The 25,251-nt window shown below is 57.1% G+C and overlaps 6 protein-coding genes across 6 annotated transcripts; 2 read left to right on the top strand and 4 right to left on the bottom strand.

The window, feature by feature from the left end:
• Positions 1-149: 149 nt before the first annotated feature.
• Positions 150-1,298, bottom strand: EX895_000770 (uncharacterized protein; the record flags this gene model as incomplete). The annotated part of the gene is made up of 1 exon (XM_029881371.1): positions 150-1,298. The coding sequence occupies one exon, from the start codon at positions 1,296-1,298 to the stop codon at positions 150-152; it is 1,149 nt and encodes a 382-aa protein (XP_029742757.1).
• Positions 1,299-4,392: 3,094 nt separating this feature from the next.
• EX895_000769 (uncharacterized protein) lies at positions 4,393-8,619 on the top strand (the record flags this gene model as incomplete). Its single annotated transcript, XM_029881370.1, has 1 exon — positions 4,393-8,619. The coding sequence occupies one exon, from the start codon at positions 4,393-4,395 to the stop codon at positions 8,617-8,619; it is 4,227 nt and encodes a 1,408-aa protein (XP_029742756.1).
• A 155-nt stretch (positions 8,620-8,774) lies between these two features.
• On the bottom strand, positions 8,775-11,069 carry EX895_000768 (uncharacterized protein; the record flags this gene model as incomplete). The annotated part of the gene is made up of 1 exon (XM_029881369.1): positions 8,775-11,069. The coding sequence occupies one exon, from the start codon at positions 11,067-11,069 to the stop codon at positions 8,775-8,777; it is 2,295 nt and encodes a 764-aa protein (XP_029742755.1).
• Positions 11,070-12,627: 1,558 nt separating this feature from the next.
• Positions 12,628-14,763, bottom strand: EX895_000767 (uncharacterized protein; the record flags this gene model as incomplete). The annotated part of the gene is made up of 1 exon (XM_029881368.1): positions 12,628-14,763. One exon carries the CDS (start codon positions 14,761-14,763, stop codon positions 12,628-12,630), a length of 2,136 nt encoding a protein of 711 aa, XP_029742754.1.
• A 1,093-nt stretch (positions 14,764-15,856) lies between these two features.
• Positions 15,857-21,295, top strand: EX895_000766 (uncharacterized protein; the record flags this gene model as incomplete). Its single annotated transcript, XM_029881367.1, has 1 exon — positions 15,857-21,295. One exon carries the CDS (start codon positions 15,857-15,859, stop codon positions 21,293-21,295), a length of 5,439 nt encoding a protein of 1,812 aa, XP_029742753.1.
• Positions 21,296-21,496: 201 nt separating this feature from the next.
• On the bottom strand, positions 21,497-25,251 carry EX895_000765 (uncharacterized protein; the record flags this gene model as incomplete). Its single annotated transcript, XM_029881366.1, has 2 exons — positions 21,497-22,629; positions 23,421-25,251. 2 exons carry the CDS (start codon positions 25,249-25,251, stop codon positions 21,497-21,499), a joined length of 2,964 nt encoding a protein of 987 aa, XP_029742752.1.

Here is a 25,251-nt window from a genome sequence, read left to right as displayed (position 1 = left end):
GACGGGGAATGCTGTGCAAGATGCGGTGAGCGGACGAAGAGGGCGATGCAAGGCAAACGAGAGGCGATGACTGCGAGAGTGGTGACGAACGAATGACGTGTATAGATCAGGGGCTTTATCAAGTGAAGGCAGTGCAAAGTTTCGCCTCTCTACGGATCATCTTCGTCGAGGCGACCAAAGCTGAAGCCTTCATCCTCGTGGCGCGGGCCTGGATGCGGATTTTCTTCTTCCTCGTCGTCGGAGGCCATACCGAAGTAGCCTGCATCATCCTGGTCGCTGTCCCCTCCTTCCAGAGCCGCATCGTGTTCGGGGCCTTGATCGAGATTGCGCGCAAATGGGCCGCCTGCACGTATTGCCTTGGGTGGTGAAACAGAGTGAGAGGTCGAATGCTTGCGCATCGAGCCAGAGCACGACGAGATGGATTTACGACCTAGCTTGTGGGCTGCGCCACTAGGTACTCCTAGCGAAGGTTTGTCGCGCGCGACTGCTGGGCTCTTGATGCGCGCTTCTTCGGTCCGGCGCTCGCGCTCGCGCTCGGCAAGCAGGGCAGCGGTTTGAATAGCCAGAGACTGCTCGTAGCTCATGGCCTGTACTTTGCGACCTGGATGATAGGCGCCGGACGACTGCGCCAACTTCTTCTTGACGGCAACAGTATCGCGCGACCAGCCGAAGGAGTCGAAGGGAGGGCTGGTGCCGAGATGAGAATTCTCTTTAACAGACAGACCAAGCAGGGCAGACTCGAGCTCGGCCTCTTTGGAAGGATCCTGGAGCTGCACCGACGAGATACCTTCGTTGACATCGCGCATAGCACGGAGAGACAGGATCGCATCGCGGATTGCTTCGGTCTCGGAGCGGATTCGTTCCACAGTGGGAGTCTGCGTGGCCTCTAGCGTCGAGAGAATGCGTTCGTTGCGATCCAGTCGCTGCTCCAGCTCGAACTCGGAGCAGAGATGGATGGGCTTCTGGACTGCAGCAGAGTTGCGTGATGTCCGCGGGATGAAGGCGAGCGATGCAGCAGCACCTGAGCCGTTGGATGACAGCGATGGGCTGCGCAGGCCATTTCCGCCACTGCTGGCAACGGCGGATCCCCTCATGTTCGATGCAGACGATTTGCCGGGGCTGCTGCCAAACCTATGCGATGACGGCAATGTCAGAGTCGGGGACAGGGTCTCGGTCTTGACATGGCTCGAAAAGCCGGGACTCTCTGGCTTGACCAGGGAAGGGGGCGAGGAGTTGTGAAGCGAGGCATCACCCCTCAAGGGTTGCTTAGACCCGGTGGGAAGCAGAAGCCCGTTCATCCAGTGAGCGTTCTCAGATGGAGAGGGATTGACCGTTGATGTGGGGTAGGCGAGGTGTCAATCAATCTCTTATCCAGCGGCATGTTCCGAGGGCGGGCGAGCAGCAAAGTTCGAGATACCTCCACGAGAGCTGCTTGGTTGTAACCTACGCAGATGCTCAGAAGCGACGAGATGTCCCGGGAGACGAGGAGGATGGGTTGGTAGCGACGACGATTAAAGGACTTGCGGCGGAGTAGTGCTTTGAGCGGAGATTGACGGAACCCAAACCTTTTACTTGCGTTGACAGATAGTGGTAAGAGAGAGAGAGAGAGAGAGAAAGAGCTGGAAAAGACTGCAGTACTCGACGTAGCTTGTCAAGAGCCAACTTGCGGCAATAGTCCGAACAGAGCGAGGCTGCAGAATGCACGCTGCCAAAAAGGGTCTTTGGCCGTGAAATCCTGTGTCTTTCTGTCCGTGAGGTGGTCACATGAATTACGAAGTGGGATAAGGAAGCCCGGAAAGGAGCTGAGGCAGCTGCTACAGGAGTCGCCTTCATGTGGAGTCAAGGTTGCGTACGTGCTGATTTTCCCTCTGCTCAATTGAGCGTAAGTTATACGACATTTGATCATACTCACATCGCTCACCCCACACAAAAAAGACACGCGAAGCAGCAAGCAGCCTCAGACTCTCAGCCTTGTGACTCTCTCTCATTTGGCCGTCGTCCTAACAGCGCAGCCTTGTCATTGATCGCTTGGCATCACAAGAAGACCGCTTTTTTCGTTTGCTCGAACCAATTCATAAAAGCTGGGGCTGGCGTGAGGCACAGTGGCCTCTCAAGTAGCTATCTTTCAAGCGCTCGAACGCTGGCGAAGCAGCAGCAAGTGACACCTTGGCCCCAACCTCTTGGTCGTTTCCTAGGTCGTTTCCTTTGTGCGCTTCGAGAGCGCTTCAACCTTTAACGGCATGAATTTTCGATCCCCTTTTTGGCGTTTCCTTTTTCTCTCTTTGGTCGCAATTAAGGGTCCCAAGGGCGAGGTTAAGCACGGACCAGCCGCTCGCTTTTCACCGAGGCTGATCCGACGATGGTGCCCGGCCGGTACATCAAGATCAGGGTCCTCTCCGTCAATCCATTGTAATTCGTCATTGTACAGCACATCGCTATGTTGCTTTCACGATCATAGAGCTCGAAGCTTGTTGCTATCCACTATCGTAGAGGAGGCGCGCCTCGACGTGACGAGCTGCTCTGAGCACAGCATAGCCAGCATAGCCAGTACGCTGAAGAGGTGGGTTTTGGGCAGCGGCCATGAGAAAGCTGCACTGCTGCATGGTCTGCATCTCACGCATCGCTTCTGTTGAAACCGGGACGATGGTTTCAGCAACCCGCCAAATGGCGGAGACGTCGACGTGGGCGATCAACAGACGCATCTCAATGGAACAGTCTTCGATTCACCTCAGAAGAGCGTCGCACAAGTGCAATGTGTCGATCGAGCGCGAGCTGCAGGTCACGGGCGCCTCTGCTGGCGCAGGAACGTGGCTCCATAGAGGAGAAAGCGCTCGACAGTCATCCAAGTCCAACAATCTCGGCTTCGATCGGCGTCTCGAAGCGATCCACCACTACACCGGCCTTCCCGTGAGGGCCAGTTGATCCGTGCTCTTCTCGTTGTGCCAAGTATTGTTGTGATTCTATTAGAGTGTCCGCTCTCGCATTTGAGTCGATGTCTTGCCTCTTCCACCTCTGCTGTTCTGCTGATCTATGACACTTGATCGGATTCATAGAAAAGCGGAAACCCAATCAGCTCGCCAGCCATTGTTCGGATCCTTCCGCATCGCATTGTTTCAGCAGTGAAGGTTTCTTTGAAATGGACGTTTTTTCCCCTTCCGCAGCTTCGATTAACTTACTCGAAATTCACAGAAAATGGAAAGTCAGCTAGCTGCTTTCCAGCGTCTGTCGAGAGAGCGCTGTCAGTTTTGGGTGTCGTTTTTGCTTTCAAGATTTCGCTTAACCACCCCCTCCCAAGGACCCAAGGAAGGCAGTTCTCCGGGTCCCTTTTGCTCTGACGAATTCGACTTATTATTTTGGATTCCAGATCGTCGTCGTATCGTGCAGCAGAATGGGCGCATCACGCGTAATAGGTGAGGTTCAGCCAGTTCTTCAGTCGGTCGGCCACATTGGGGCCGCGATCTAGTTCTGCGTTGCAGCTGCAGCTGCGAGGTGTCTCACCCGTTTCGCGCTCAGTCTCCTCAGTGATTCCCCACGGCTGAATTCCAAGGGAAGGGCGGCAAACCTACGCTTCTGACTCTGATTGCTCATTCGTCCGCTTGGCTCGATTTCCACTGCCGATTGCCCTTTATAAACGCCATCGGTCATTCGAAGCTTGCTTCCTGCAGCTCCTTTCGCTTCGCCCGCCATCAAGCAACTACACTCCGGCCCATCACCATCGCCATTGCAGAGCCCACTGGAAAGCAACCATCGCCGGGGTCTCGATTGCCATCCACAAACGTAAAGCTGCCAGCCTAGGCAACCACGCAGCTCCCTCCCTACCTTGCTGCGCTAGCTTGGTGTCGTGAGAGCTCACCATCCTCTCAGGTCTGCTCCCTCCGGGCCCTTGATAGCTGTCGTTGCGCAATCTTCATCGACGCGGATTTGCCACAAGCTGTCCTCCCTTCTCACGGCGTGGCTACCCATCTTGCCACTCTGTTGTCGCCGTCGGAAGCTGGATGACGTGGTGATAGACGGTACCATTTCGAGTTACGTACGGACGCGGCCTTAACGACTGACACGCAGGAATCATTCCGCCAGTCGTGACGCACTCCCCTTGTCCTCCTGACAAACGTGCGCTGCGCTGTTCCGATCGCTTCTGGGTGTGTCGCTCGACATCGGCCTCTCGGCTCGCGGTTTGATTCGCTCCTCTACATTGCCCCCGCATCTCTGTCTCCACACGCAGCGCCGACGCTCTTCATGCCTTGCCGTCGTCAGGTTCGTCCCCCGCTTCTCCTACCTTCTCGTCCTCGTATCACATCATCGGGCTACGTCGGCTGAAGCGACAGCTCGCTCTCACGCTCGGTCCGCGCGACCGCCCGGCGCGGCTTGGCTGCCGCTGCGCTCATAGTCATCATGGAGGACCTTTCCGCCGACGATGACATCCTCTCGGACGTTCTGCTCGACAACCTCGAGTTCGAGCCTGCCATCTCTACGCACAAGATGAATCCGAGTTACCGAGGTCACCGCTTTGATCGCAATGCCGTCAGTCTCATCGTCCGCAAGCGCGTCGTCGTGGAAAAGGACATCACGGCCGCTATCGAAGACCTCAGCAAACTTGGCAACATCCAGAAATACCTCAACAACAAAACACAACGCCAAATAGCCAGCTTTCACGCCCATGCACGACGCTATCTCGAAAGCTACCTTCCCGAAAGCGGCGTCGAATTCGCCCTCACCACACGCTACAAGCGCGTCATGATGGAAAAGGCTGGTCGGGCACCTGGCGTAGACGCAGAGGCTTCTACGTCTGCAGTCAAGCTCGAAGATGCGCCTGCCTCTCCGGAAAAAGACTCGGCAGAGGAGAGAGGCAAAAGTCGTGCCAGGGGGAGATCGTCGCTCGACCGTGCTGCCACCAGCATCGGTGCAGCACCCGCCGCATCGGAAAAGGCCGACCTCTGCGTCTTGGCCATGCGCACGTTCAAACCCGGCGAGCTCATCAACTTTTGCAAGGGTGGCCTCAAGGATCTCACCAAAAGCGAAGACGATGCACTGCGCGAGGAAGCCACCGCCTCGCGCGAGAAACGCAAAGATGCCGAATACAAAGGCGTACTTGGTCCAGGGCGCGACTTCTCCGTTATTCGATCCGCGCGAAAGGGTTGCAGTCAGCTGCTGCTGGGACCAGCGAGGTTCGTCAACCACGATTGCAACCCGAACACCGAGTTTTACCGCATGGGCGCCACCATGGTCTTCAAGGTGATCCGACCCATCCATCGAAACGAGGAAATCACCACCTTCTATGGCGAAAACTACTTCGAATGGGGCAATTCCGAATGCATGTGCGCCACGTGCGAGTCTCGGGGCACAGGAGCCTTCTCCGATCCATCCGTGCCTCCGCCGGTGGAGCCCTCGCAGCACTCTGAGGGCGTGGAGGTCAAGGTCGAGGAAACCTCTTCGGCCGGTACGTCGAAAGACGCCAACGGGCGGCGACAGTCACGGCGCTCGAGTCGTCCGGCAGGCGCATCCTCTGCATTACCATCGCCCTCGCCAACGCCATCCTTAACACCTTCTCTACCCATAGTGAGCGTAGACGACCCAGCCAGGGACAAGAAGTCGAAACGAGATTACCTCGCAGACCTCAAGCTTGCAGAGCATGGACCTTCGGAGGACCGTTCGGATCCATGGGCGGAAGGTGCCGGACCCAAATGCCGTTGCCTCACGTGCGGAGCTACGTTCTGGGCTCCGGAGAAATGGTGGACGCCAGACGAATGTCCACGCTGCGAACGCCATTACAAGATCTTCAAGGCGGATTGGCCCGGCCGGGTGCCGACCGAGGGTGCTCTGGCAAGAAAAGCTGGCGTCAAGCGCAAGACTAGTTCCGAATTGATGTCTGACCACCTTGCGAGCACGGCATCGCCAGCACGAAACGGAAAGGAGCGCTCCTTGACCCCGACCGACGTCAAGGCTAATGTCACCCCAAAGGCGCAAAAGAAGCCGCGGCCCAGCAAAGCTGCCGCTGGCAGTGCTACACCTGGAAACAGCGCAGCAACACCTAGAAAGCCTGCCGCGCTTCCTGCCAAGGTCGACCTCGGAAAGAGCGTCAAGCAAGAACGACAGGATGAAGCGGCCGTTGCTCAATCTCTCGCTACACCTCCACCGAAGAAAGTAGGCAGCTCCGTGGCGACAGCAAAACCCTCGGGCAAGTCGGAGAGTACGTACGATCTCGATTCAGACGATTCCGACCTTACCCCAGAGCCAGAGTCGGAGCAAGGCGACGCTCTCAAGGCAGTGGACGACGAAGACGATGAGGACCAAGGACCCCGACCCATCTCTGCTGCTGCTCGGCCGCAGACGGACCAAGGAGAACGCTCCTCATCGAGTTCGAGCCCCGGGCCGCCAGGTCCGAAGATGCTCGGCAAAAACGCAAAGACGGATGTGTTGGCCCAATATTGGGGAGCTGTAGAAGGCGATCGACGCGCGCGCAGAAAGGCTCCCGTCAATCCCGGCCCGACTCTGTTGGCCGCCAGAAGCTCATCCCAGGACTTCACTCATAAGCCTGCAGAGCGTCGTTCCAGCTTCCGTGAGACCAGCATGGACGAGCACGCCGTCCCTAAGCTAAAGCGGCGCCTTGTAGCTGAGTCTGCGTCCGATGCCGAAGAAGCGGCATCGCAGCCATCGGCCACTCCACGTCCACTTCCTGCCGTAGCAGCATCCAAGCACCGCAAAACTTCGAGCATGAATGACGCTTCGTTTGCACATATGCGTGCCAAATCCGAGGTCCGACCATCGCCAGATCGACTTACGCCAACATCGGCGGTCAGTGCAGCCTCGCCGGCCCCTTCAGCCAAGACGGCACCATCAGCATCCGCGCCACCGCCAAAGACATCGGCGGGCAACATGCCGGGATTGGCCACATCGGGCGTCGAGCGCACGTCAGAGTCCAATCTGGCTCTCTTCTGGTCAGCGGGTGTAGGAGGTACGAGAAATCGACGTCAGGTGCAGAGGGAGCCGCAAACGGTGCTTATCCAGACCGTGCCGTCCAAGCGGTCGAGGAACGCCTCCGAGTCGAGCCGAAGCCGTACACCAGAGGTGAAGAAGCCACGCGGCAGGTCACAGGCCCTCAATGGAGAGGACGAAGGTAGCGGCCGGGAGCAAACTGCGCGATCTCGCTCTTTGGCTGCGTCAGACGGTGGCTCCAAGGAGACGAGTCCGGAGAACAGCGACATGGAGGACGACGATCGAGACGACGATGAAGAGGACGGCGTATCGCCTATGAGGCCGTACATGTTTTCAGCCATCAGCAAAGCGTTGCAGTCCAACGGAGGTGTCGACACCGCTGGAGCTCTGGACTCGAAAGGACCGCTTCTTCCGTCTGCACCATTGTTCCGGCCTCCTGGAATGATTCGTCCTGACCTCGCAGCAGCAGCGGCTCGATCCAACTCTCCGCTCGCTGGACCGCCACGTGGCGCCTCTGGACAGCCAATGCGTAAGAATCTTCGCTGGGGTAGCGGCAAATCATCTTCGAGCCGCCCTTTGGGTCCGAATGGAAGCCCAGTGGCCCGATCTCCCAGTCTCAATGGCAGTCCAGTGACCTTGCCGCCACAGCGACCTGCGGACGATGGCAAAAATCTACCGCCTCGTACTCTGACCGCACCACAGATCGGTCACGGCGCTTCTTCACCGTCAAATCCGCTGATCCCTCCTGTTCAGAGGGTGGACGCATCCCCTCTCGAGCCCACCCTTCGCCAACCTGCTGCCGGCAGCGAACCGTTCCGGCTCGAGTCCTCTGGCACGATTGCACCGGCTCCATCTGTTCAAGAAGTCAAACCAGAAGCCATCCCAACCGCCCTGTCGAGCAAAGCGGTGCCAAGCAAGGAGGGGACAGCGACGACGACGACGGTCATTCCGATATCAGCTTCGGAACCTGTCTCTGCGGCGAATGGGCTGACTGCCGTAGTACCGCCACCGACAGCAGCTATGGACGGGCCTACTCTTCCTATTGACTGTGTGGTTCCGAGCGTACCCAGCGTACCCAGCGTACCCAGCGTACCCAGCGTACCCAGCGTACCCAGCGTACCCAGCGTTCCTCGTGTCCCCAATGAACCTGCTGCCCTCGTCGAGGAAGCGTCACCGCCCAAGCTTGTGACCAAGGATGTCAGCTCAAGCCAGGATCAATCGGACCCTCAGCAGAGGCGCACGTCGGGCCGAGCACGCAGGGCTCCGGAGATGGCAGCAGGCCAGATTCCGTACAAGGGAAGCTTGGTAAAGCTGGCTGCTCAGCGAGCCAAAGGGGCCAAAGGCGGTCAAGCGGGCGCTTATTCCCCTACCTCTGCAGGGACAGCATCGCCAGACCCCCGACATCAGAGTCCCAAATCGGCACCTCGATACGGTCTCGTCGAAAATGCGCCTGCAGACACTGCTCAAGCTCCAGAGCACACTCATGCGCTCGAGCCTAGTAGCTTGGCCGGGCAGAGCGTCACCAGTCCTCTCGGGAACGGCAAGAATGGCGCAGGACTTGACACGCAGCTTGCCGAAGTAATATCAACCAGCATCGAGGCTGACGAAGATGTGGCTATGATGGACTCCGCTGTTCGTCCTAGCAGCACGAGTGCAGCCGGCACCCCGATGGACGTCGACGCGTGAAACGTCTCAGATGTACTCTTGTATTTCTAAACACAACAACTCAAAGGATTTGCTTTTTCATGGCACACACACACGGACACACGTAGCGTGCACAACTGACCTGATTGAATGTGCCTTGTCACACGAATGGATGTGATTGCGCGAAAGACGCTCGATCAGCCTGAGGATCCGCTTTGCACATGTGACGCGCCAGCTGCATCGTCCTGCGACGAACCTTGCTGCTGGTGAACGTCCGCATTCGTCGCGCCAACGACGTCGAGCACGCGCGTGAGGTCGGCGATGACGCCGTCGATGCGCGTTTGAATGCCGGACAGCAGGGCGATTTGCTGTTGGACCGCGTGCGTCTTCGCGCTGAGGACGGCGGATAGGTCGGCGTCGACGGGGGTGGTTGTGCTGCTGAGGTGCGGGGTGGCGAGCAGAGGGTGTGGCAGGTCTGGCGCGTGGGCAGATTCGAAGTCAGGGATGGAGGTGGGGTCGAACAGAGGAATCATGGATATTGTGTCCTGGACAGGAGCCGTGGCGTTAAGGGTGGATGCGGGCGTGGAAATGGCGGCGGCGTTGGAGGGAGCCTGACCAAAGCGCTTCAGCGTTGCTTGGCGGATGGCTTCTCTTGGGTCCACTGGATCCGTCGTTTCCACATCATCATCATCGTCGTCGAGGCGCGCTTTGCCTTTGCCTTTCGCATCCGCATCCGCATCCGCATCCGCATCTGCGTCGTCGCTATCGTCTGGGCGTGCGTCCATGGCTCCTTCAACACCTGATACTGCTCGACCGGGGAGTGCAGGCCTCTTCCCTCCAGCGTAAAGCGTAGACGGCGGAGGAGGCATCCACAGTGCGCCACCCAATACTGCTGTCTCTGCTCCTGCCCCGTCGCCAAAGTGCGAACCAAAACCGTTCGACACGAAAGATCCTCCGTTCATCCTGCCGTACCGCGGAAGGCCCCCGGCGACACCGCTCCCGCTCGCATTAGCAGTAGCAGCAGCACCAGGCGACGTGCGCGGCGTAGAATGCCCATTTCGCCCGTTCGATCTTCGCCTGCTCGAAGACGCATGGCGCGCAGACAAGTTGCCCTCTTCGCGCACTTTGCGCAGATCCGACTGGAGACGCTGCAGGAAGCCTTGTAGTCTGGCGTCGTATGCCTGTTCTGCTGGCGTCGTTGTCGTCGTCATCGTCGTCGTCGCATCTTGCGTGCTGCCACTCGCGGCACTGGTAGACTGCGACGCTGCGCTGCCGTTTACACCCGCAGCACCCGCTAGTGTTGCTTGATCTTGTTGCTGCGTCTGTGCCTGCTGTGCTTGCGCCGGTGGCACTTGCGTAGTCGGTTCCGGCTCGTCGTCCAATATCATCCTCCGACACGTGGGACAGCTCTGTTGACGCTCCAGCCACGAGCGCAGGCAACGAAAGTGAAAGATGTGACCGCACGATAGCTTCTTAGGCGTCACGTTTGTCACCGCAGCCGCCGTCCTCTCCGCACCGGAATCCGCCGCATCGGCATCCCCACCCGCATCAGTAGCTACCATATCCTCTCTACAAATGATACACGTCCCATCGGTGTTCGCTAGATCCGCCGCGCTCGCATTCGGATATTTTGTCTCCATCTTCCTCATCGCCTGCCTGTACCGCACCAGCGCCTTGACCTTGATCATACAGCTTCTGCCCGCACTGTACAGATCGTGGATCAGCGAGAGCGGGATGCCATACATTCTCGTCAAGAGGACGAAAAAGTATCCGTGGGTGCAGAGGCGCACCACGTCGTGCGCTAGGTCGACGTACAGCACATAGAGCGATTTGGCCTCCCAGGGTTCTTCGCGTGCCATGTCGATGCAATTCAGAATGTACTGGGCGATAGTGTTGCACAGCAGCGCGGTGAGGATGATGAACTCCGAGGTGAAGAGCACCATCATTCCGACCTTGATCTTTTTGACGAGCAGCATCTGCAATGAGAAGCCAGCCAACATCGCGTCGGCTAGGAAGAGGGTGGTTAGGATCGAGATCATGCGTGCGTGGAAGATGTGTGGGACCGAAGGGCTCTGCATGATGGATGCAACCCGCTCCGCCGAGAGCCAGTGAAAGATTTTAAGAAAGAGAAGTACGCCGAAGAGGATGACGAAGGAGACGCTAAATTCGTCCCGAAAGATGGATACTGCCAGTAAAGTGCTTACGAGACTGTACCACGACCGTTCGCATACCAGCTCGACTTCGCTCCTGCGCAGCTGACCAAAGTAGAGCAGTTGCAGGAAACGGCCTACAATGAGGGCTATGACCAGTAAGAAATTGAGGAGCACCAAGAGACAGCCGTTGGATCGACCGAGAAAGACGACGGCAGCGTAGAAATTGCTGCGCTCGGTGAGAGCGATGCCGACCGTGACCAGAGCAGCGAGGGTGGAGAGGATGCTGTAGGCGTAGATCCTGGGCCGGGTGACCCAGGACATGAAAGTGCTTGGCGGCATTGCAACAGAAACGAGAGCTGGCGGCAACGGGAGTCGATGTCGGGTCGAGTGATGCAGAGTCTGAGCAAGTGTGTATTGAGGGGGTGCCTTTGGCTAGGCACGCTCGTCAAAGAGTGCCATGCATGCGGCCGTTGGCGAGTGTCGTTCGTTCGATCGTCTAGATCCCGTACGTCACAGGCTATGTTATGAGTTGCATAGATTGACGTCAAAGCTGTCGATGGATGATGGACATAGCGAAGAAGGCAGCTTCGCGAGGGTCGGTTTCAGCAAGTGTTGGTCTGTGTGAGGGCTGAGCTGCCAAGGGTTCCAGCTCACCGCTGCCTGCGACTGTGTGCTTCTCGTGCGGATTTCAACTCGCAAAATGTGGAGACACGCAAAGCCGAATTCCGAGAAGGAGCCCACAGACCAAAATCTGTCCAGCTTGACACCATACTTATCACTCTTGCTTTCTCACTCGAGCTATCAAAGGCGACTAAGGCACAATGTCGTCCAAGAACAAGCTGACAAAGGTAAGTGCCTCGCAGAGCCGTACTACACCATAGCCTCGTACCCAAAGAAGGATATGTCTGACCCAGCCATTGATTTCCATATCTTCGCAGTTCAAACATGCCGTATCCGCATCTCACTCTCCCTCACCTCCTCCCGCTTCCTCTTCCACCAAGTCCTCCTCATCCAGCGTGCCACTCACAACCGCACAAGCAAACACGCTTCAAGCAATCCATCAAGAGCAGCTCGCCCGACTCGTATGCACCACCCTCCCCGTCCTCGCTTCTGCTCATTCCCGACAATTTCTTCTTCTTGCCCGTGCGCAGACACACAACGCCGACGCGATGTGGTCATCACAAAAGGTGCAAGCGGTGCGGTACAGGGGGAGCCTATGGGCGGAAGATGTCGAGCCGGAGAGAGAAGTGACGGGGAAAGGAAGCGGTAAAGTGGTGCCGGACTTCTACCATAAACACAACGGACGGTGTAGCAGGTGTGCGCTGCCGCTCGTGGCTGGTTTGAATCAGCTTCAGGTCTCAGTCAAGAAGCATGCTACAAAGGACGGAAAAGGGCAGAAGAGAAAAGAGCGGAGGACAGCAAAACGCATATCCAGCTGCACACTTTGTCATCACAAGACTCGCCGAGCATAAGACTTCTTTCCCTAGGATGCCCACCCACCCACCAACACATACCCGGTCAATCAATGGCCACAACACATGTCGCAGGAATGCAGCATCGAAGCTTTCATTACGATCAGAGCTGTGATACGTGAGCGTCGAAGAGTGTGTAATAAAAGAGCGTGCGTGGACGTCGAAAAGACAGTGTTTTGGGAGAGGAGCGAGCAAGGTTAAGCCAACATGGAGCGCATGCAGGTGTGTCGTTGTGGTATATGTGCAAGCGTCGCAGAGGGTCAAGATGACGTTGCCAGGGCGACTAATACAAGGGTGAAGAAGCGAATGCGGTATGCTGTTTCGTTGCCCGAGCTGTGTTGTTGGCGCTTGCTTCGAGATACAGAGAGCATCGGTGGTATACAGAAGAGACGCACTGCGGCCGTCATGAAAGTCAGGCCCGCAACCTAGTACACGACGCTGGACTGTTGTGGCCTTGATGAGGTGCCGCCACCAATCAGTGACAGCATAGTGTCCAGCACTGGTCCTATGTAGTCGTCAAGGAAGTTGCTGCCAACAACTGCGTTCGGATATCGACCGTCGTAGTAGAAGGTCTGGCTCGTGCCGGGGAGGTGATTGAGTTTTCGGAACTCGTCTGCATCGAGCGACTGGTGGCTGATGTGATAGATGTCGCGTGACGTGTTGAGCATCAGACCGAGCGCTAGACCGATGGCGAAGAGTAACACCACGATGGATGTCTTCCTCGTACTAAGAGCTGCAGAGAAGGATGAAAAGACAGTGTGCAGCGGCATCAAGTTGGTTTTCGCGTGTGTAGCTGTGGGCATTTTTGCCGGAAGTTCCTCAACAATCATCCCGATCAGTGGCTCTTCAGTGGAGTCGGTCTGTATCGACTGGGTGACCATCTCAACGGACCTGCGAGTCTTGCCTACGCGTCTTCGTCGCCGCTGAATGACGGTTTCGATATAGTCGTCGACGTTACTGGTGTCGGCATCTTTGCCATCCACTTGTGTCTCCTCTCCCGAGCTGTGTCCATCAAGCTCCATGCTTCGTGCGAGCTCATTGCCAAGACGTCTGGTGATAGTGGAGGGATTGCTGTGTGGCTGCGCAGAAGACTCCTTACTATGCATGCTCGTCATCCGTCGAACCTCATCGAGCTCCATCTCGAGCTTGTCGACTGTGGTGCGTAGCTCTTCTGTCTCCTCCTTGTAGCCTTGAAGCTTGCCAGCTTCCGCTCTGACCTTCTCGAGTTCCTGGCGAAGCTGACCTGAAGTCTGTTCGGCGGCATCCTTTACCTGCTCGCATTCGATGAGATACCCGGAAAGCTCTTTGGCTTCCTTGACGCGACGGTCTAGATCCGCCTTGGCCTTGATAAGTTGACTGGACTCCTCCTCGAGATCCCTGCGCAGCTTGACAGTCGTCTTCTCGGCGCCTTCAATTTGAGCATTGAGAGCTGTCAGTTGCGATTCGTAAGCATTGTTCTGTTCTTGCAGCTCGAAGTGCTTGGTGCGCAGCTCCTTGTCCTCGCGGCGGAGCGTCTGAATCTGCTTGTAAAGATCTTCGAGCTTGGCCTGCTCCTCGAGCATGAGCTCTTCGTATTGCTCTTGCGAAGTGGTGAGCTTGTGCTCCAACGTATGGACGCGCCTCTCCTTGTCGGACAGCGTCTGCTGAAGCGCATCGTTCTTGTCTCGCTCTATCCGCAGATCCTCTTTAAGATTGAGGATAGCAGTTGCCTCGGCGCTGAGCTCCCTGGAAGAGTCGCGACTGTTGTCTGAGTCCCGAATGAGGTGTTCGTCGTGGCTCAAGTCTAAGAGTTCTTCCGATGCAGCAATCGGAGTCGAGTCATTTCCGGTGCTATGCGAAGCCTGCCTGTCCATGACCGGCGAAGTGTGGAGGTCCAGGTCATCCGAGATGGCAGAGTGTGCGCTCGACTCGAGTGCGTGGATGAGATTGACAAGCATGTTGGAGGAGATGGGCACTTCCGGATTCTCGTCTGCGAATACCTCGAGCTGGCTGTAAACTTTTGGATCGATCAAAGGGTGGTCTCTCTGTCTCTCGAACTCCGACAAGATGGCTGGCAGGTTTCGGCTGAGCAAGGTTGGCGGGTTCTGTAGCTGTGCTTCCTCACTGCTGCTGTCGTCTTGCTGCGCCTGAAAGTCGGGGAGGAACTTTTCAAAGAGCGCTTCGACCTCTTGTGTGAGTTCATCCATCCTGCTTGGATCCTCGGATGAGACAGAGAGACCGCTGTTGATAAGGACGACGTTGGAGAGATGACTGCAGTCCGACTTGGGTCCTGCCGAGGCGTCGCTGCGAGAAGACAGAAAGCCGCCGTAGGAGGTGGCGGGTGTGTTGTCGAGATCATCCTCGTCTTGAGACGGACGCTCCTCGTCGAAGCTAGAAGACTGCTGGCTGGCGCTCGAATCGGAAGGAGTGCGTCCGTGACGAGGTTTGAGTTTGACTGCTTCCATGAGCCCTTGTGATGCCGCTTTAGTATGCTCATCTGGGTTGCTCTGTGTCGAAGGCTGTGCATGTGCATGGTTCAAGATCGAAGGAGCTTGCTCGAGGATGCTGTGTTCGGACACCATATTGATGGCGATTGGCATGTTTCGACCGGCGGCCGGAAGGTGCGAAGGGAAGGCGAGTTGCGTTAGATGTGCTGAAATCAAGTGTCGCTACACCTCAAGCTTGCTAGTATATCAGCGTCATCTATAAGTTGACGAGGATATGACAGGTTGAATGAACAAATTACAGGCGTGAAGATGCCAGTTGTCTGATCTCGACCTCGTCAATGTAATCGTTGATGAAGTCGGGCCGTTAGAAAGCTGCAACTGCACGTTGGCTGCAGCTGTCCTGACCTCGGATGCGATATCCGATAACGTCCGCGAAGATGCTGTCGAAGGTGACGATATATGGACGGAGGAGAGCGGGAGAGTGCGGATGAGGGGGAGGAGAGGAGGAGGAGTAACGCTTTTGGATGTACGGGTGATGCGACTTTTTCGAACGTCACACACGCAGGCAGGCCGACGAATATGTCAAATGAGCGATCCGAGTGGAGTTGCAGCATTCTCTGCGGAACGAGCATTTTTTGGTTTCAGTTTCCGCTTTTGTTCAGTCCAGCGACCCACCAATTCAGCCACAATTCACTCAAAGTGATGCCCGTTAAGTTGACTCCGGTCTCACCACCGCCATAGCCAAGTCAGATTCCGGTAATGCCGTTTGTACTCGGAGTTGTAACATGTGCGGAGACAAAGAGGAAAGGGGTGCAGCCACAACCGCGCCCAAGACCCCCTTTTTGTATTTGTATGGTCGGCCTTGGAGAGCATAACGGATCGCGGACGGGAAATCCGAATGTGTTTGCCCTTCAGGCGTAACAATTTCAATATTTCCTTGTTTCGCTCTGCACGGAAGAAGACGACAACGAAGGAAGGACCCTGAACGCAACGCGGGCGTCAGCTACACGTCGGGTCCAACACCGAAAGCAACTCGAACACGCACGCACGGACGGTTCGCTTCGACATCTGACGAGCAACTGTTGTTATCCGCTTACCTTCGGGACCACCAACATCCACCTCATCCCTCGAGAACTTCTTCTCTTCCGCTAGCCAGCAACATCCGGAGTCAACGTCGTTGGCGAAAGGTTCGACGTCAAAGTCGAGAGTCAGAGGCTCCGACGACAAGATGGCACAACTGCTCACCTCTGAACTCACCTCGTTGGGTGCCGAAGCTCGGCGGAAGCATCCCGAGATCAAGCAGGCCACCGATGCCGTACTTGCACGACTCAAGTCAGATGCAGACACCTTCCTCGCTTCCTCCCGTCTCGATGACAGTCCACCGTCGGATCACCCATTGCTGCGACCTGTGCTGCTCAGCTGCGAAACCAAATTACCCAAAGTCATCTCACTCGCCATGGCTCTCCTTCAGCGCATCTTGCTTCAGCGACTCATTCCGGACGCTGGTATCCCCACTATCGTCAACACACTCAACAGACTTCTCACTCCACCGGGCAAGAGCGACGTAGACGTTCAGCTCAAGATCCTCCAGATTGCTTCGGCGCTCCTCTCGTCTTACCCGAATCTGCACAATGCAGACCTGTCCAACACACTCATGCTCGGTTTCAGGCTTCACGAAGGAAGCAAGGTCGCTGTCGTCAGCTCTACTGCTGCTGCGACTCTTCGACAGAGCGTCATGGCTGTCTTTGACAAGATCAAGGAAGAGGACGCGGTGCTCGACGGGATCAAAGGGGGAGGCGAAGAGGCAGCTGCCCTCGCACCGCTCGCAGCCATGTCTGTGGATCTTCCAGACGGCCCGGTCACGCTGTTCCCATCATCGCGCGATGCATACCTCGTCTTTTCAGATCTTTGCTCGCTTGCCAACGCCGAGCCAGCCGCCTTCCTGTCTCTCGACTCACTATCCAAGACTTTTTCGCTCGAACTCATCGAAAGCGTTCTCTCGAACCATCCGCGCCTTTTTGCCTCTGCTGCCTCGACCAATAATCAGGGTAATGCCCATCCAGAGCTGCTCTTTCTCCTTCGTTCTAAGGTTTGCCCACTCCTCATCAAGAGCCTCAGCGAGGCGCCTGCATTCCCTATCCATCTTCGTCTCATGCGTCTCCTCTTCCTCCTTTTACGCCAATTCAGCTCTGATCTCGTGCTCGAGGTCGAGATCCTCCTTTCTATCCTGCTTCGTACCGTCAATCCCTCGGCCCAGGAACTGGCGTCACACGGAGGCTCCCAGCCACTGCTCTGGCAAAAGGTGCTTGCGCTGGAAGTACTTCGCAGTCTATGCTCCGACGACGTCTTTCTCCGAAACTTGTGGCTCTGGTACGATTCGGGCCATGCTATGACAGACTCGGCTGAGCCACTCAGATCATCCTTTCCCATCTTTTCCAAGCTGGTCGAGACGGTTCAAAGTGTCCTCCTGCAAGGCGAACGGCTGTTTGCCCAGGATGCGTCCATGCAGAGTACGCGCGACTCGATCGAAGCTCCCGAAAGTCCTCGCAAGAGCTCAATACGACCGAGCACAGATCGAAGCTTCAGTGGCCTCTACGAAGCGGCGGCGGGCGTCGCCAGTGCTGCCATGTCAGGTGTCTATGGCTTTTCCGAGACAGCCGGAACAGAGACACTTTCTGCCGCCAGCTCGCCCTCCATCCAAATCATTGATCAGCTCGACAAGACAGAAGCTCCCAACGTTGCATCAGCTGCTTTGCCAAAGACCTATCCGCAGCTTCTGGCGCTGCAGTCCTGTCATCTTCTTACGCAATCCATGGCGTTGTACGCACTCCCGCTTTACTCCAAGTTCGTCAACTCTCGCGACAAGGATGCAGCGCCGGCACCACCGGCGATGCGAGAAGCCGACATCGACACCCTCGTCAACTCATCCGAGCGGGACGGCCTTCGCCTCACAAGGTCCATGCTCAGAGCTTCAGCATTCCCACTCAGTGACGTCTTCACACGATACCTGCGCATCAAGTGCACTGATTCCATCTTTGAGGAAACACTCTTGGCGCTGAGGAACCTCACCAATGTCACGGGGGCCCTCGACTTGGTTCAGCAGCGCGATGTGATTCTCACCAGCTTCATCGCCCTGGCTGTGCCTGGATGGGACGCTGCTGCTCCATCAGCTGTGCTAGACTTGCTCAAAAACGGCGTCGCCCAAACGCGAAAGATGTCGACGCGCAATCTAGCTTGCCTTAAAGCGTACGTGCAGGTCGCTTACTACCTCTCTGGCGCTCTCGGACCATTCTGGTATCCGGTGCTCAGCGGACTGTGCGGCGCCCAAGCACTGCTGGTCTCGCTCAACACAACAGCAGAAGCGAGTGGCAAGGGAGATGAGAACGATGAAGAAGGCGACGTCAGTCGCAACGGCCGTACTACGCTCTCGACCTTGACCCATGGCGCCATGATGTCGCTTGACACGAGGTCGGGGAGAAATCAGCTTCAGCTGCTCAACGTCGCCGACTTGCAACCCATCCGATTGCAAGCACTTATTCAAAGCGTTTTCGAGAACACCACGTCGCTCGAAGACGCTGCTTTCGTCCTGTTCATCTCCTCACTGTGTCGTCTGAGCGGCGACACGTTGCTAGCCTCGGTCGATATGCCGAAATCTGCAGCAGCGGACGCAGAACTTGCATCTCCACGCGGTTCCGGAATCCAGAGTCGGGCGCCAGCTAGAAGGACGGAAGGGGCTTCGTCCTTCTATCCACTGACCTGCTTGGATTTGGTGACGTCTTTGAACACGCGACGGCTCTGCTTCCTTCCTTCAGATCAAGCTTGGAATGCGGTGGCAAACCACCTTGTCGCCACCTTTTCCAACCCTGCCCTTACTTCGGGATGGCGCTCACAAGCTTCTCAGGCTGCCAACAAGCTCGCCTTCTCTGCCATGTCCGAAGCTGCAGAAGCCTCGAAAGAGCAAGACAAGCTGCGATTGCAAAAGCAGGCCTTGCACATCCTTTCTAGCGCCGGGGTTCTTGAAGGACGCAGGGCCACCACTGTTGACATGGAACTCAGAACGTCTTCGGTCGAGTATCTTAACAAAATCCTCGAAACGTTCGGACACTCGCTGGTCTACGGCTGGGAGACGATCTTTGACATTTGCTCCGCCGCCTGCAAAGAGGACAAACGGAAGGCAGACACCGTCTCGGTACCCTCTGCCTCTGCTCAGAAAGCGCAACTGACTCTGGTCAAGGCCGGCTTCTCGTGTCTGCAGCTCGTCTGCTCCGATTTCTTGTCTGCTCTGAACACCGAACAGATCCGCAGGTGCTGCAGCTGTCTTAACGACTTTGGGAGCCAGAACCTTGATGTCAATGTGGCGTTGACTGCCAACGGATGCCTGTGGGGCGTGACAGCCGAAATGGCCGCTCGTGCCAAGAAGCAATCGGGGGAGGGCAGCGCTGCTTCCGTCGAAGCGGCTGCACAGCCTCTATGGTTGTTCCTGCTCCAGTGTCTCTTGTCCATCTCTCAAAGCACAAGATCGGAAGTGCGAAACGGCGCCATCTCGAATCTGTTTCGAGTCCTGCAGCAGTACGGCGATATGTTAGGCCCGGCAGTGTGGCAGGAGATTGTCGACACGATCATTTTCCCGCTGATCAAGCTACTCGGCGCGTCGATCAAGGACCTCGAGAGCGGTTCGGAAGACAGCACCGAACTGAAGGATCGACAGGCGCTGATGATGGGCACGCTTCCAAGCGAGTTGAAGCAGTGGCAGGAATCGGAAAGCCTGGCGCTGACCCAGTTCGGCGAGGTCGTGCGAGCGTATTTGCCGACCAAGCTGATTCGCAGCAGCACCTTTGAAGATATGTGGACAAGGTTGCTCGATTTGACCACGAGCACGTTCCTTCGAGGGCCCGCGGATCTCTCACAGGCGTCTATCAAGTGCTATACCTCTGCGTTATCAGCCAACGTAGACGACGAGGCTCACACTGACAAATCTGCACGAGCCAAAATCCAAGTCGCCTGGAAGGAGGCGTGGGAAAGCTGGGTCGCCATTGGCGAGCAGATCCGTCGAACTAGCACACAACTAGGCGACGCAAGTCGTTCGAAAGCAGACGATGGTGTAGAAAGCGAAGCCCCCACGCCCTTCCTCTTCACGCAGAAAAATCTCCTGGCATACATTCAAGCCTTCCCGCCGATCCATCGCATTCTGCAGGCCGACTTTGACCAAACGAGCGTTGAAGCGCTGCTGACAAGCCTCAAAGCATGCGTGTCCTACTCATGCAGTCCGGACAACATGTCGGATCGGGCGAACCTGACCAATGTCCAAGAAGCAGCTCGTGCCACGGCCAGATCCGTCGCGGGTGTCCAGAATGTTCCCGGGCTCATCTTGAGCGATCTGTCTGAGTGTATCTGCTTGGCATACTCGGGCGTCGATCTGGATGCGAATAGGAGCCAGAAAGGCCCTACGTTCATTGCATTATCGCGAGCAAGCATCGAAGAAACGTTCGGGACATTTGTGACATACGAAGAGGACACAAGCATCTACGAGGGCGGCGCATTCGAGAGCCTGCTTTCTGCACTCATCATCCCGATCAAACTCAAGTACGAGTGTCCGGACAGCCCGAATGCCAGCTCCAAGACGGAACGGAAAGCCGATGCTCGACCGGTGTGGCAACTCGCTACTCTGGCGCTGTGTCGGATCTTGTCTCGCTGCTGTCCCAAGCTGAGCGGCAGAGCAGGACAAGAACGGCTCGGTCTCGAGACGGTAGAGCGATTGTGGGGCAAGATTGTCGATGCGATCCAGGCTACCATTCTTGCCGACTCGACGCTGGCCCATACGCTGCCCAAGGCCATCAAAGACGCTGACGAGCGCTTCGGCCTATTTGTGCTCGGCACGATCGAGACATCCATCATGCCATATTTGGGGGAGAAGCACGTGCCAGACCACCTGATCGAGCGTTTCGGGCGTACACTCGCGGTGGGTTCTAGACTGTATACCTTTGAAACACAGGCAGATGATCAAGGTGGACGAGTGGACGATCCGCAAGAGACGACCAACGAGCGATTCGCGTACTGGTGCTTTGATCTGCTGTTCATTGGATGCCATGGTCGTTTTGGTGAGAGTCACTCCGAAGAGGAAGCGCAGCGCAGACTGGCGACGGTACTGCTGCGCCACCTGATCGGGCGATGTCAAGAATCGCTGTTGTCGTTTGCACGCGATCTTGAGATCCGCAATATGATCCCAGTGCAGAGGATTCGGCAGGAGGAAGTCAATTATATCCTCCAGAGGTATCTCGAGCTGCGGCTATGGCCCGAAACTTACACTGGTGGCAATTCGAGCGAGGTTGCCGCATGGCACAGCTCGCAGCTTGCCCATCTCTTCTCAGCCTTCCGCTACCTCCTGCTGCTCGTATCGACTCCCAAAACCTCGCCCGGTCCGTCATCGGAGGTGGCTAGCATCGGCACGTCGCTACCGCCGATCTTGCCGGCCGATGGCGTGGATCTGGCGAGGAGCTTCGAAGAGGTTGGGCTGCAGGTAGGGACCGTAGGTTCTACGAGGGAAGTACTTGGGGTGGCGGAAGGGGGGATTGTTGATGGAGCGAGGAAGGCGGCAGCGAGGGAGCTGGCTTCGAAGGCCCTTGCGTTGATCGGGGACGATCTGATAGTGCCTCTTTTGCCGGATTAGTCGGCGCAGGCGTCAATTCATCTCAGCTTGTGATTCGCACGAAACGCAATCGAGAAAAACGGGATAGGTGGCCGATCAACATGTGAACATTCGAAGTGTATAACGAGGGAGCAAAGAAGTGAAACGGGCCAAGTGAAAGTAAAAGTTGGACGTGAGAGCAAAGACGTGAAAGCGAGAAGGCGATTTGACGGCAGACAGCTCTCAATTTCGAGCCGTGGAGGTACCGCGACGATGACGACGACGAGAGCCACCCCGCAAAGAGCGCTTGCGAAAACCCATAGAGGTAGGCGCCTTTTGCAGTGGTAATCTGCCCTGTTCATCCTTGGTACCGGCACCGTCTTTGGGATCCGCCTTTTTGGAGTCAGCCGGTTTGGGATCAGCAGGGTGGGGATCGGCAGCGGTTGGCGGTGCCGGCTTGTCGTCGCTCTTGGGAGCAGGTGGAGGAGGAGGCTTAGTCTGCGGCTGTTGCGGGAGGAGGATGACCAGTGGCGAAGTTTGAAGGTGGTCGGTTGAGTGATGCGGTGCTGCTTGCCCCGCGTCCGGGGTGGCAGGAGAGGAGGCAGCAGGGGGAGCGGGAGCCTTTGGAGGTGGATTCGGCTTGGCAGCATCGTCGCCCGTAGCCGCAGCGTCGGGGGGCAGGACCTTTCCTGGAATGGTGCCGTCTTTGGCGGTGTGCGTCTGGTCCTTGGTCGGGTTCGTCACTGGAGGCTTGTCCACCACTGTGGGATCGACCTTGCTGGGTTTAGCTGCGGCCTTGGGTTTAGCCGGGTTGCCCGATGACGCCGGTGCTGGGGAAGCGGGAGCCGATGCATTTTGGGGTCTATACATGTCCGTCAACGTCTGCCACTGGCTTTCCGCCATGCACTGGGCCAACTGGACTTGCTTAGCTGCGAATGGACTCGTCAGCTCCGGGCGGACCATCGATGCGCACAGATTCTTGCACTTCATACCTCTTGGACACCTCGCCTGGATCAAGTTGAAATAGCTGTCGATCGGCACACCTTTGCCATCTGTTGTACCGCACAGCACGCGCATCTCGTCGGTCCCATAAATGCAACGCGAGTAGACCAAGTAGAAGTTCATGTTGTCGAAGCCGCCGCCGTAGCCTTCGGTCAGAAGCGGGTTAAATGCGCACAGCGCCGTGGCATCCATTTGGTCAGAGTTGGAGGAAGGGGCCGGGTGGGTGAGCTGATCGAAGGCAGTGTGAAACGGCGAGGCGCCGAAAAAGTAGCGGTACCTGGCTCGGAGGCGCTGTTCGACTCCAGCGCAGCGGCCGGGCTGCACGTGGTAGGCGCCGATATCGGCTTGCCCGTCGACCGTGGATAGCTTGTAGGCTGCGATGCGTGGAGATAGTGCCGATAGAATCGTTAGCAACACGATGCAAAAACGCAGGCTGGACCGGCCATCATGCCGCGCTCTCATTCTGTTTCTCTCGTGAGGCGGGGAAGAAGACGATGGTCTGGAAAAGCGGACAAGCGCGCTATAAGAGTCCGAGCCAGTCGGGGAGAGAGACACTATCAAAGTCCTCGAGATACGGATCTCTCTTCTAGCTGAGGCCAGCCTCGAACTCTGATATTGTAATGGTGTGAAAACGACCAAGACGTAAATGAGTTCACAAGCGGCGTACTCGAATTCGCTCTTTACTTAAACGTCCCCACCGCCACCCTCCTTCTCATAAGTCAAATCGTCTCGCACAACCTTCTCAGCAGTTGATAAGCAGCAGTGGGTCACTTATCGCTACTCAAGGCCCCACACCCACTCAGACAGACTCCTCGTCTGAGGGGGCTTTGCAAGAGGCCGAAAGTGAGGTGTGGGCGCTGTGGTCGCACGTTGGATCGAAAGCGATCCTCTTTCGTATGACTGTCAATGCTGCACTCTTCGGGTGACCCACCAAAGCCCATCACGACCCAACACGCTCTCCTAATGTGATCGATCTGCTCACAATGAGCGTTCTGCAACAACGAAGAGGTGCCTGGAATATTTCACGTTTATGACTCGAACGAGACACTATAAGACAAACAAAAACCACAGGGCAAGATGGGGCATCGAAGAATACAATACGAGACAGAGGAGGGGGGCTGCGACAATCAGATCTCCGCCCACCCTGCAGGACCTGCACGCTCACCACTGACGAGTGTCAGCATAAAGACGACGAGGTTGGCACTGAATGCCATGCCGAAGCCGCGGTAGAGCGAACGCAAGCCACCGAGCGACGAGTGGCCCGTTTTCGCTGCCAAGATGCCTGACTGTGCCAAGGTGTGGGTCTCCGCCGAAGCCGAGGCGGCGGGCGCGCCACTGCCTGTTGCCTCGTCAGAGCTCGGATCTGCCCTGGCCGCCGACTGGACGTGCGTAGCAACAGTCTCTTCGGTTACGATGCGGTAGATCGCTTCCACCACACCGACGTAAGCGATAGGACGCGTTTCGACACACGTGCGCAGACCGCGGACGCCCACATTGCTGGTAGTCAGCGAGATTCCGCCGTGCGAAGTCGTCGTCGTCGTCGTTTGCTGCTGTCGCTGCACTGTCGCACTTGTGATCTTGCGCGTCAAGCTTGCCGTTGCCTCCTCCGGGATTGCACCGACCGGCTTGCGGATCTGAAGCTGCAACCGCCTACGCACGGTCTCGATGGGAAGCGTGATGCACAGCGAAGCAGTCGTGATCGCGAGTTCGGCAATGGCGTAGCTGATGGGATGCGTGTTGGGCTCGAGTCGAAGCGTGTGCTCGATGAGCAGCGGCGCACCGAGCGAGAGGAGCGGACGAAGCGTGAAATCGAGGATGGTGGGGATGAGCAGGTTGGGATGCAAATACGCAGTCTTCCAGCCACCTTCCTCGCGAAGCGTCTTCTTGATTGCGTCGTACGGCCCGCTGTACTTGCGGTGTGCTGGTAGCGTGCTCTGTGCGATCAGTCGGGTGCGGACGAGATCGAGTGGCGAGACGAGGATGCCCGTGATGAGGTGGGAAGAAAGCAGCAGACCGAGCGTCTTGTATGGGTAAGGGGCGTAAGCCAGCGGCAGGGGGGACAGCGCTGTCGGTGCAAAGAGCGAAAGGACTGAAGAGATGATTGGCTGGATGGTGGACGATGTAACCTCAAGGACGAACGAGGTCAACGATCCCTTCCAGAGGCCGAGCCAGCCTTCCTTGCCTCGCCCAACTGCCTTCATCATCTCCCACACCCCTCCCCGCACCACGACGGGCATGACAAATTCGGGTCTCGCGCCCTGATCGTAGACGCTTTTGCGCATCACGTAACCCGATGCGTCGACCATGCGTTGCTTCTTGCGTCCAGAGTAGAGCGACGTGTCGGGTCGAGAGGGTTTCGATGTCACGTCGCGGAAGTATGCGTCGGCGTCGTCTTCGTCCGAGAGGTCCGCCTCAAAAATCTCGTCTTCCAGCTCGTCTTGATGTGCGTTAGCCTCCTCATCCCACTCGTTAGCTTCCGGTGAGACTTCCTGCTCCCAGGCATCCGGACCCTCTTCTTCGTGGGATTGTGGACGAGGAGCTTTCGGCTTGACGGTGACTGCACGTCGCTGCGCTAGCGCTGCTTGCTGGGTGATGGAGATCCACACGTCGTCTCTGGGCACCCACTGCACCTGCAAGAGGAGCTTTCCGACCTCGAAGGGCATAGCGAGGCACGTGCTGGTGTATTGCAGCGCACCGCTGAGGAGGAGAGCGCGGAAGATGTCCGAGATGCTGGCATCGGCTTCGCCAAAGCCGCTTGCCGAGGTGGTCGCAACGTAAGGCTTGGCATCGTTGGAGGACATGTATCTGTTCGGAGTCGGCTTAGAGGAGGAAGCACTGCCAATGGCCTTTGAGGAGGACGCTGCGGCAGATGCACCAGGAGTGCCGGTCGTGCTAAAGCGCGGGGCGGTAGCGATAAACACGGAATCCTCCGGCGGCTGATAATAAGGTCGAAGCGGATGCGCTTGCTGCGCGCTGGTTGGAGGAGGCGCTGTCAT

The sequence above is a fragment of the Sporisorium graminicola genome, chromosome SGRAM_1, assembly GCF_005498985.1.
Source record: "Sporisorium graminicola strain CBS 10092 chromosome SGRAM_1, whole genome shotgun sequence".
NCBI lineage: Eukaryota > Fungi > Basidiomycota > Ustilaginomycetes > Ustilaginales > Ustilaginaceae > Sporisorium > Sporisorium graminicola.
This window is presented reverse-complemented; position numbering and strand designations above follow the sequence as displayed.